The following is an 11,480-nucleotide window of genomic DNA, read 5'->3' as shown; positions in this document are numbered from 1 at the left end:
GAGGGGAGGGGTACCTTTAACCAATTGCAAACAGAGCTTTTGTAACCAGTCGCAAACACAATGACATCAAAATCTTGTCTCAGTCCATTTTCAAACGTCAAGGTCTTGCCTTCGATGCTTCTTATGCCACCATTGATAACCTAATAGTGCAACAATAGTTAGTGAATGCCCTTTTTAAAAAAAAAACAATAGTTAGTGATCACATTTTATAGGAAAATATACATAATACAGTGATAATGTTTTATCGAAAATATACACAAAGTAGTGATAAAAGTTTATTAGGAAATAAACATATTTATTTTGATGATATGGAAAAGTATAAATTTTCCAGAAATAAAGGTTTTCATTTTTACGATATGAAAAATATAGAAGATAAAACTTTCATGGTTAGTCATGTTTCGTTTTCTGAAATATTTATACATAAAGTTACATTACATTTTATATTTTTTGTTTTTCCATTCTCCTTTATAAAATACCTTTTTCTTCACTTTCAGTTTTAATATATCAATACTTCCTTTTCATATATATGTATATATATTGAGTTTTATGGTTATTGAATTATTTAAAATTAAGTATTTCTTGTGCAACCGAATTAACAAAGATGAATATAAACTTGATGGACAATGGAAGGTACCTGAATCTTGCCTTCGTGAATTTTTCGGACAGTCCCCACATCAATGACTGGAGTTCTCCCGGTCAAGAATTTTGTGGCAAACGGACCTTGGTTTGGTCGGATGAGCCCGTACTTGGAGGGATCTCCGTATATAAATAATCTTGCCTTAGACATCATCATCACTAATGTGTCAACCATTCTCACCGGGAAATATTTCAACAGTAACATCCCCACGTATACTTCCACTTTGGTCAATATATGTCTCTGTATAGATTTAGAGAAAGAATTTAATAATATGACAAATCATACCAAACAAAAACTTAACAATATTAAGCATATGTTAAGCGTTTATTATTTTTTAGAAAATTAAGATTTTTTTGTTAAAGCTGAAGAACCAAATATATTGATATATAAATTGTACTAAGCTACTAAGCTAGCCAAAGGTCATACCATCAACACTATCAGTAATCCAGACGATTTAAAAACATAAATGGACAAAGTATCAATTATCATTGGGATGCCTTTTTGTAACACATTGGGAGGCTTATTTGTAACACATTGGGAGGCATATAAGTAATTATTTTTCACTGAATTAGGAAAAATCTAAACAGCATTTTGACATGCAAGAGAAGTTTGCAGCTTTAACGTTCATGCATTCAAAAATAATAATTAAAAAACCAAAGAAACATTAATGAATTAATACTTACCGGAGTTCTAATGAGAACGGCGGTATTAGCATCGTAGTTATTTAGATCAAAGCTTATTTCCATCCCGGAGTTTCCTCCCCCGACTACGAGAACATTTTTATTTTTGTAGTCACGTCCGGACTTGTACATACTGGAATGCACAACCTCACCACAGAAATTATTAAGTCCTTTTACCTCAGGAATGTATCTTTCACCGTTCTCTCCCGTTGCGACCACGACAAACTCCGACCAGTACACTTCGATTGCTCCGGTCACTGTGTTTTCAGCCTCTACCCTCCACTTGTTGTTAGACATGTCAAACATTGAGAACTTCACAGTTCGGTTATATCTAGGGTTTATGTCAAAACGGGTGACATAAGCGTCAAGGTAATCGATGAAAAATTCTTTGGGCATGAAGGTTGGAACATCGGGACCATGCGGCATGAAAGGCAGCTGACAGAAGTTTTTGGCTAAGTGAAGTTTGAGACGGTCGTAGGCTCGTTTCTTCCAAAGTGATGCATATATGTCTTCTTTCTCTAAGATCAAGTTTGGGATTGAGTGTTGGTTTAGACAAACTGATGTTGCTAAACCAGCTGGTCCAGCTCCCACAATCACCACTACAGTCTCCATATCTATATATCTCGTGTGTTTAGGGATGATAGATTTTCTCTTTGGGTTGTTCGGAGATGTTCATTAATTCTGTTGTTATATAAAGATATGAGGACATGGTGATATGTGTGAGCAAAAACGATGAAATATGGAATCTTAAAAATTTTGACACTTGTAAGACAATGAAAAGTGATTTTTATTAGTGATGATTGTTTTGAACTATGTACCTAATTTCTGTAAATAAAGGAGAGTTCAGTTGAAATACAGCCTAGCATAAACGTTACGAATTTAAGAGCATAAGGTAACAAATATAACTATATATTCCTTAATCTGCGTGGCTTACAACTTAAATGGTGAGTTGGCAGAAAAGATGTATGATAATATATTTTTGTTTTGACTATGATATTAACTACTATACTTGCTTAGATATTAATACTTGTTTTGTATATATTTGATAAGACTAGCCAAATACAGAATCTGTAAACATTTATTATTTTGAGATTCTTTATTTAATTTTGAAATACACATCAAGTATGTAAGTGGATGACTACTAAAGTTCTAAAAAATAATTTTTTAAACAAAATTGACCAAAATTTTCTTAAAATTTTAGTGACGCCCATTTTATATTTACAGTGAACTACTTAAAATAAATGTATATATTAAAACTAGTTACATTTTAACTTGACTATCTAACTTAACAGTAAAAGACAATATTAGTTTCATATTTATTGTAAAACTACTGCAGTCATCTTTGAAATGGGATTACCTTGTGGCAATTTTTCAAATTTTAATAGAAATAAGCTGATACTCTTTGTATTTGGTCATTTTCCAAAATTATATTTAAAATTCTATAAGATTATTTCTTCTATCTATATAAGTTATATAAAAAACAAGAACCATTGTAAGTTTCAAAAAAATAGTAGACATTATATTGAAATGATCAGTCATAGAGTGATACGTGCTATTTAGTCTTATCGCTGTTCTCTTAATATTTTGGGAAAGTTATAAAATATATATTCTAAATGAACTGAATCATTTATGAAGTCATTACACATATTGTTTAACAAAGAAATGACACATATATTGATTTACTATATACGTTAGATTAACGTATCCATGCACTACTGGAATCTATTTACTTTGCATGTATCCAAAAAATGGTTTGTTCGTATGCCCACGCAAGTTCATATTGGTAGTGATGAAAAACGTTTCCTAATGTTCGGATATACGAAAGTCAAGACAGATTCTTCTTCCATTATTTATCCGTTTGAAAATTGAAACCATCGAAAAAGTTAGTTGCTTTAATGTTAAACTAGATTATGACCCGGCCTTTGAAATCATGCCTCGAGAATAGGAAACATGGAGTTCTTTATAGAGACGTTTGATTTTGTAATGAGTTAAGATTTTAATTATTATGTTAATGATTAATTAGTTTTCATTGATTTTTTCAAAAAAAAAATTATTCACATGTCCTTGTTTAATTGGTGAAGTGACTTATGCTTAAATACAGTCGTATTAAAATCGTATTTAGCACAAATAACTTTTTGGGTCATATAAAGCATGATAAAAGTTGTTTCGGATGTATTGCCCTTTTTTAGTACTTCTTGGCTTCATAGTATACTTACCCTTAAATATTTGTTATGTTTTTTTGTGTGTTTTCCAGTTATGGTTCAATCGCCTGTATATTATTTGTGAAACATTACAATTTCTTTTTGTAACCACATGTCATCACTAGGATGAGATTTAAAATATATATGTATATATATCATTCTAAATTAAACTATAAACCATATTGAATAAATAAATATTTTAATTTCAAAATTTACTTTGAATAATTTTTTTTGATAAAAGTTTTGAACTAACATTGATAATTTTTTTTAAATTATCAATTACTAAAATTATTAATCCCAAAATGAAAATTTTGTTATCAGTAATTTAAAGTTTTTGCTATTAAAAATACACATGATAAAAAAAACATATGAGTAGAAAGCATCATTTAAAAAAAAAATAGACATTAATATTAAAAATATACCATGTATGTTAATATCATTTAAATTTAATTACATATCCTATCAATTTTTTTAAAAAAAATGTTTGAATTAATAAAATTGATTTATACGTTCGCACCAATTTAATTATATATGTAATAGTTACTGACTTTTAATAATTTAATATATATTTATTATTTCATAATATGTAAGAACATATAATACATAAAATAATTTTTATATATAATGTTTATTCTGCGGATCTTAATCTAATCTAGTAGGTTAGTATTTATGTACCTGCGTCTATGTAACACTTGTCTCTGATATTAAAAAAGTTATTAAATTACTAGTTTCACAACAAAATATCTCGTCACAAATTATAATAAAATACGATTTAAAATGGCCCATTAATCTATTCAGTTACGTAAGCGCTTAGCCCTTAGTTTTAAAATAAGTACTGTTTTAACGTGACCCACTGGACCTCTAAAGTTTCTACAGACTCATTAAACTATAATCTTCACCGGTTTAGGGATTAATAACAAGAATGACTTCCTTCTCCTTCTCCTTCTCCTTCTCTCCCAACCTTACAATCTCTGAATCAAAACCTAAACCCTAATTCCCCAAATCCGATTCGTTTCGATTTCGTGAATCACCACATCAGCGGAGATGGTTTTAGCGGAGCTGGGTGGGCAGATTGCCAGCGCCTTACAGAAGATGAGCAATGTGACGATTATCGACGAGAAGGCTCTGAATGAATGTTTGAAAGAGATCACTCGCGCCCTTCTCCACTCCGATGTTTCTTTCCCCCTTGTGAGGGAGATGCAGAACAACATCAAGAAGATCGTCAACCTCGAGGAGCTAGCAGCTGGCCACAACAAGCGACGGATCATTGAACAGGTTCGTTTTTTTTTTTTTTAAGAATTTGATGAAATTGGATTTGATTATTTATTGAATCGATTGTTTTATTGTTTCTTCTTTTCAGGCGATCTTTAGTGAACTGTGTAAGATGTTGGATCCAGGGAAGCCTGCATTTTCACCCAAAAAGGCTAAACCTAGTGTAGTTATGTTCGTCGGGTTACAAGGTGAGGTCTTGAGATAAAAGATTGAATGTGTAATTTCACTCTCAGACGTTTTGTTGACTGTTAATGTTTAGGTGCTGGTAAGACCACAACGTGTACCAAGTATGCTTATTACCATCAGAAGAAAGGGTACAAACCGGCTCTGGTGTGTGCCGATACTTTCAGGGCTGGTGCTTTCGATCAGCTCAAACAGAATGCCACCAAGGCTAGGATTCCCTTTTATGGAAGGTATGGAGAATGACCTTTGTTACTTGTTTTTCCAGTAGAATAGTAGCTCACATACATAAGTGACGGTAGACTCAAGGAACAAAGAGAAGTCTATGAAATTGTTTGATTTAGGATGGAGATTTGATTTATGAATCTGGCTGCATTGTAAAGGACTATGGTTACTTTACATATCTTTCTTTTTGCGTTTTCGTCATGCTTCTCTGCGTGCCACTTATGAGTTTCTCTAAGCCCTTTTGACCTCTTTGTAGTTTCTTATTTACGTCAATGACCGTAAAAGAGGGAGATGGAAAAAAAGAAGATATTCTATAGGGCATATTGTGATTACAGAAAGTCTAATGCTGGGTTGTGATTCTTGCAGCTACACGGAATCTGATCCTGTGAAAATTGCTGTGGAGGGGGTTGATACGTTTAAGAAAGAAAACTGTGATCTTATTATTGTTGACACCAGTGGACGCCATAAACAAGAAGCTACTCTCTTTGAAGAAATGCGTCAAGTTGCTGAAGCGACGGTATGTTCTGTAATCTTGAAGTATTATGTTTGTTCCTTGGTTGATGTCTTCTTGATCATGGTCTATTCATTTTGCAGAAACCAGATCTTGTTATATTTGTCATGGACAGCAGTATTGGTCAAGCTGCATTTGACCAAGCTCAAGCATTTAAGCAAAGTGTTGCCGTGGGAGCTGTGATTATCACTAAGATGGATGGCCATGCTAAGGGTGGTGGTGCTCTTAGCGCGTAAGTATCTTTCACCTACTGAATCTCGTTCTATGAAGTGGAAATTGTCTGAAAATCTTTCTTGAGGTTTTATCCAGTTGGACAATTGAATGTGATCCGTTTTCATCTTGTTAGTGTCGCAGCTACAAAGAGTCCTGTGATATTCATCGGAACAGGAGAGCATATGGATGAGTTTGAAGTGTTTGACGTCAAACCATTTGTCAGCCGTCTCTTAGGTAACCTCCATGGCATTGGAGGAGAGTAATCGAAGTCTCCCAATGAGCTGTTTGTTGACTCGGAATCGTTTTTTGTGCACAACAGGAATGGGTGATTGGTCTGGATTCGTGGATAAACTACAAGATGTGGTACCTAAAAATCAACAGCCTGAACTTCTGGAAAAGCTCTCTCAGGGTACCTTCACATTGAGAATTATGTACGACCAGTTCCAAAACATACTGAACATGGGCCCACTGAAGGAGGTCAGAGAATCTCTCGTCAAATTATTATTATGCTTAAGAGCACAAGGTTGGTTGAGTGATATATCATCAGCCTGAGGTGTTGGGTCTGTGCGTAGGTTTTCTCAATGCTTCCTGGAGGTGCTGCTGATATGATGCCGAAAGGACATGAGAAAGAAAGCCAAGCCAAGGTAAAGCGATACATGACAATGATGGATTCTATGACAAACGAAGGTGAGAGCAATACTTTCTTATAATTTGGATAAAGTTTCCAGAGTAGAAGTAATAAGTAATAACTGATGGTGTTTGTTTCTTAACTGGTGAAGAACTGGACAGCTCGAACCCGAAGGTGTTTAACGAGTCAAGGATGATGAGGATAGCGAGAGGGTCAGGGAGGCTTGTAAGAGAAGTGATGGAGATGTTGGAAGAGTACAAGAGGCTAGCAAAGATATGGAGCAAGATGAAAGGGCTCAAGATCCCAAAGAGTGGAGACATGAGCGCACTCTCGAGAAACATGAACGCTCAGCACATGAGCAAGGTCCTCCCTCCTCAGATGCTCAAGCAGATTGGTGGCATGGGTGGTCTACAAAGTCTCATGAAACAGATGGGTTCCGGCAAGGATATGATGGGAATGTTCGGCGGCAAAGACAAGTAGTTTCTTTCCCTCTTTCTCACCCAAAAAAAAAAAGACAACACTTTGCTCGTTTGTCATTATTTGTGTCTCTTTTATTTTTTGTAATCAAATCATTTTACACCATAAGAGTACTGTTTTAGCTTTGAACAAAACCTCGTCGAATCAATTAATAATACAATTAAGGAAGAAACAAGGAAAGAATGAAGTAAGAATCACTTTTGTGTAACCTTAACCAAAACTTGTGACCTGTTAGGTTAGGTCCCCCTGAAGAGAGTCAGGTTATTATACTTGTTGTCTAAAGAGGAAGAAGAGCAAGATTTCATTCCAGATATTAGGAACTCCAGGTAGACACACCAATGACTACAATCAGGTACCAACGGGTTATCACTCCATAAACCGAAACCGTTACCATCATGTTACATCCAAAACCGGAACCGTCATGTTCTTGACTACTTCTTTAGTCATTTCAGAGAATATGCTTCTATCTCTTTCCTTCAGTGTCTGGGGCTGGATACTTTGTCACATTGCATGCTCTATGATCACTACACCACAACAAGAAGAAACTTAAATCAAAGAAAAAGAAGAACAAGAAGGGGTAAGAGCTAAGTGAGTTTGGCTTTGTATCCCCAATGCGATAGCTCAAACGTGCGAATTAACACATGTGTTTTGTTTGGATCAATTGTAGTCATTATCCATGACGCCCATGTCTTTATAATGCTACTCTATACGCTGCAGGAATCGACATTCCAAGCCTCAATGAGTTTCCAACCTGAAAGTAACAACCACTGACGTTCCAAAACACAATCAAAAACAGGAGAAAGACTAGAGAAAACATTCTTAAGTTTTTGAAGAGAAGCTTACGCACGTTTCAGAAAGCTTCCCAGGCACCTACCATTGACCAGTATTGAAAATAAGATAATCCGCTGAGCTCCACTCCTGGTTGATAACATCTAAAACGTCTAACTTTAACGTCGAGTTAACACGTTTAGGCGCGTGCCAATGAACCCTCCCATGCTGAACCAAGAAGACCTATCTGTAGAACTCAACTTTAAGATTAAAAGAACCAAACCTCACACCCAAAAACCGTATCGTTTTGGTTCTATTGTTCCCATTGACTTCATAAACACTACTCTTATCATCCAACCCCGTGATTAACATACATATCAAAGACTCCCACTGCGTTCTGCTCAAAGAATCTCCAACAAAAACTATCCTTTTGCTTCTCAACCTCTCCAACACATCACGCACTTGGAACCTCGGGACATGACAATGCTTAGGCTTCCATCTCCACTTCAAATACTCCTCGTGTCCACGCCCGTTCCCTAAGCAGTTAAAAAAATGGACATTCTGACGCGTTATACAAAGGGTAGTCATCACTCATCATCGATCAACCACCCAGTTCCCATCGAATATGTCACATTCTTTACTATCCGTAACCTAGGTATTAAACTGCAATGCGTCATTGTTAGGAACAACGTATAGATAACCACCAGTGATGATAACAAGAAACGAGACTAATGTTCCGGTGATGATAAGCAGCTGGAATAAGTGTGAGATCTTTTTTAACAGGGGCCGTGGACTTGCTCCAAAGTTGTGTGTTCTCGGGCTAGTGAAAGCTGAGCCAACTGGACTAATGAAGGCGGTTGAAGAGGAGCTCCTAGGGATTTCTATAGCTACGGAAGTCAATGCCCTTCTATTGAATGATGAGCTCTTGGTGTAACTACTCATCGTTTCTTAATTATTCAAGCAGAAATACTTGGGATGTTCTTTCGATACCTAAGACGTGTTTTCGATAGAGATCGGTTAGGAAAGAGGACACGGTCTGATTCCGATGTCTGCTCAGTAAATATTGTATCACAGTTGGATGCGTCAAGATTTAGAAATAGCGTACAGGGTAATTTGGTAAATATGAATGAACAAAAAGAAAGGGAAAAATGGTCTTGAAAGAGCAACATTATTGCTGGGACTTATTTTTGAGTCCTTATAATTTTTTATTAGTATTGTTATAGTTAGGACAATGTTAAAGACTTTAACTAAATTGTAGATTATAGGTAGAACTTATTTTGTCTCTCAGTTAAATAAATTATTTATTTTAATAAATAATTTCATATCAAAGATGTGTTCGAAAAGAAACATATAACATTTAAATTGAAAACCTAAAAAAATTACAAACATTTTATTCAATTCATAGCAAATTACAAACATTTTATTCAACTAAAAGATAACATTCAGACATAAATTAAAAACATAAAATCATACAAACATCATAAATAAAAGCAAACACACATTTTATTCAATTAATAGAAACTTATATGTTATTTGGAAGATGTCCAAATTTAGCCCATATATTTTCAATCAAATCATTTTTTAACTGTTGAAGGGCTTGTCTATTCCGAACTCTCGTTCGACGATCAATTGTATTGCCGAAATCTGTAGCCAGATTGACGGAAAATGGTGCTCCCACTTTCTCTCCTTGTTGAAATTCAAAATCGTCATACTGAGTGAATGACTCTCGTTCATCTTCGACAATCATTTTATGGAGTATGATAGATGCTTTCATAATATTTGCTATTTTGTCTTTATCCCATAACTTAGATAGATTTTTGACAACGGCAAATCTAGCTTGCAGGACTCCAAAAGCACGTTCAACATCTTTTCGTACAGATTCTGGGGTTTTAGCAAATAAAGAATTCTTCTCACCTTGTGGTAGTCGGATAGATTGAATAAAAGTCGATCATTTCGGATAAATACCATCCGTGAGATAATAAGCCATATGGTACTCCGTTCCGTTGACATAGAAATTGACTTCTGGCGCTTTTTCGTTAATAATGTCATCAAAAACAGGTGATCGATCAAGAATATTAAGATCGTTCATAGTACCTGGAGCTCCAAAAAACGCGTGTCATATCCAGAGGTCATATGAAGCTACCGCCTCCAACACAATTGTTGGTTTTCCGGTTCCTCGTGAATTCATTCCTTTCCAAGCGGTGGGGCAATTCTTCCACTCCCAATGCATACAGTCGATGCTTCCAACCATCCCTGGAAATCCACGATATTCTCCAATATGGAGTAGTCTTTCCAGATCCTCTGGTGTGGGACTTCTTAGGTATTCATCGCCAAACAAGTGGATTATTCCGGCCGTAAAATTGTGCAAACATTGGTGAGCCGTTGTTTCACCAAGTCGGACATATTCGTCAACCATATCAGCCCCACCACCATATGCTAATTGACGAATTGCTGCAGTACATTTTTGGAGCGGTGATAGACTAGACCTGTCGACTGCATCTTCTGTTGGTTGAAAATACTCTACTTCTGTGGAGAGACGATGCACAATACGCATGAACAATTGTTTATTCATTCGAAACCGTCGGCGGAATAAATTGTGAGGGTATGTTGTAGTTTCAGAAAAACAATCATTCCAGAGTTTGTTGTGACCTTCTTCCCGGTTTCTGTCGATAAAAATATGTTTTTTCGCTCTGTTGGTTCTGGAATAAGATCAGAGTTTTCAAAAAAATCATCAAAAATGGATTCAAAATCATCATCATCATTATCTTTGTGGTAATGATAATGAGAAGAAGATGCCATTTAAATTTTTTTAAAGAGAAAAAATGTTTTGAGAATGGGTAGAGAAGAGATGATTTTGAAAGAAACAAACATACATTTGATACTTATAGGCTACAAGAAATGTATCACAAAAAGACCCGTGATGATTTCTTCTTTTACAAATATACATCTTGTGATAGTAAAGTGTTTTCTTGTGGAAAGAAGAAAACAAACCATGTGACTCTTTGATTTGTTAGCATTGGTCATGAGCATACAGAACAAAGGGACGTCGGTAGGTCACGAGCACATTATAAAAGAAATAAAGATTGGTCACGAGCACACAGGGAACAAATATACACATAAAACATGAGCACCAACAAAACATTATTCCTCAAAGTCACACATTACACATAAAACTAGATCAAACCAAGCGGAGATTTGGTCATTACAAGTTACACAGATAACAAAACACAATAGAAACGAGAGTATTCAAAGTCATTACACATTACATCATTCATTACAAAGAAGAAAGCTTGATTGAACCATGAGCAACATACCTATTGCAACTAAGACAATAAAGATTACACCAACAAAGTATTGAAAGCCAAAGCCATAGGTACACGTTGATTTCTTCGTAGCTAACTCAGAGACTATCTTGTCTAGCCTTACCAGTTTCTGCTCAGTCTCGTAATGGAGATGTTTTACCTGGTTAAGGTGTGTCACGTAGTCACTCAAACCGGCAAGATAATCAACCTTTTCAGCCAACTGAAGTGTGTGAGTATCCCTGGCTCTCATCTCCTCCATTACCGCCACATCCCACCATTTCCAAACATGGCACTCTCCATCATCAACATTCGCACACGTGTAGTATCTTCTACCTAGATCATTTCTACTTTGAGATGTTGCTATAAGAGGGCGAGCACCACAGTAG

General features: G+C 35.5%; 2 protein-coding genes and 1 pseudogene across 2 annotated transcripts in view; 1 reads left to right on the top strand and 2 right to left on the bottom strand.

Annotated features, from left to right (window-relative positions):
• The window catches only part of LOC106299667 (probable indole-3-pyruvate monooxygenase YUCCA10), a 2,597-nt gene extending 635 nt beyond the window's left edge, over positions 1 to 1,962 (bottom strand). The window contains exons 1-3 of the mRNA XM_013735722.1: positions 1,321 to 1,962; positions 635 to 877; positions 15 to 140 (exon numbers count right to left, since the gene is read on the bottom strand). Coding sequence (XP_013591176.1) covers positions 15 to 140; positions 635 to 877; positions 1,321 to 1,929 — 978 coding nt within the window. The 5' untranslated portion in view covers positions 1,930 to 1,962. The remainder of the gene's footprint in view (positions 1 to 14; positions 141 to 634; positions 878 to 1,320) is intronic.
• Positions 1,963 to 4,436: 2,474 nt separating this feature from the next.
• LOC106300977 (signal recognition particle 54 kDa protein 3-like) lies at positions 4,437 to 7,129 on the top strand. Its single transcript, XM_013737275.1, has 9 exons — positions 4,437 to 4,793; positions 4,879 to 4,978; positions 5,050 to 5,203; positions 5,562 to 5,712; positions 5,790 to 5,938; positions 6,053 to 6,153; positions 6,239 to 6,396; positions 6,492 to 6,606; positions 6,699 to 7,129. Exons 1-9 carry the CDS (start codon positions 4,563 to 4,565, stop codon positions 7,025 to 7,027), a joined length of 1,488 nt encoding a protein of 495 aa, XP_013592729.1. The 5' UTR covers positions 4,437 to 4,562; the 3' UTR covers positions 7,028 to 7,129.
• On the bottom strand, positions 7,094 to 8,928 carry LOC106300978 (annotated as a pseudogene).
• Between the last annotated feature and the right edge of the window lie 2,552 nt (positions 8,929 to 11,480).

The sequence above is a fragment of the Brassica oleracea genome, chromosome C6, assembly GCF_000695525.1.
Source record: "Brassica oleracea var. oleracea cultivar TO1000 chromosome C6, BOL, whole genome shotgun sequence".
Classification (NCBI taxonomy): domain Eukaryota; kingdom Viridiplantae; phylum Streptophyta; class Magnoliopsida; order Brassicales; family Brassicaceae; genus Brassica; species Brassica oleracea.
The sequence above is the reverse complement of the archived record's forward strand: the minus strand, read 5'-3'. Positions and strand labels throughout refer to the sequence as shown.

Bases quoted from the DNA above. Each gene is read 5' to 3' on its own strand.
- LOC106300977 (XM_013737275.1), top strand. From the start codon at position 4,563: ATGGTTTTAGCGGAGCTGGGTGGGCAGATTGCCAGCGCCTTACAGAAG. The intron at 4,979-5,049 runs GTGAGGTCTTGA...GTTAATGTTTAG, and splicing joins TATGTTCGTCGGGTTACAAG to GTGCTGGTAAGACCACAACG. The intron at 5,204-5,561 runs GTATGGAGAATG...TGATTCTTGCAG, and splicing joins AGGATTCCCTTTTATGGAAG to CTACACGGAATCTGATCCTG.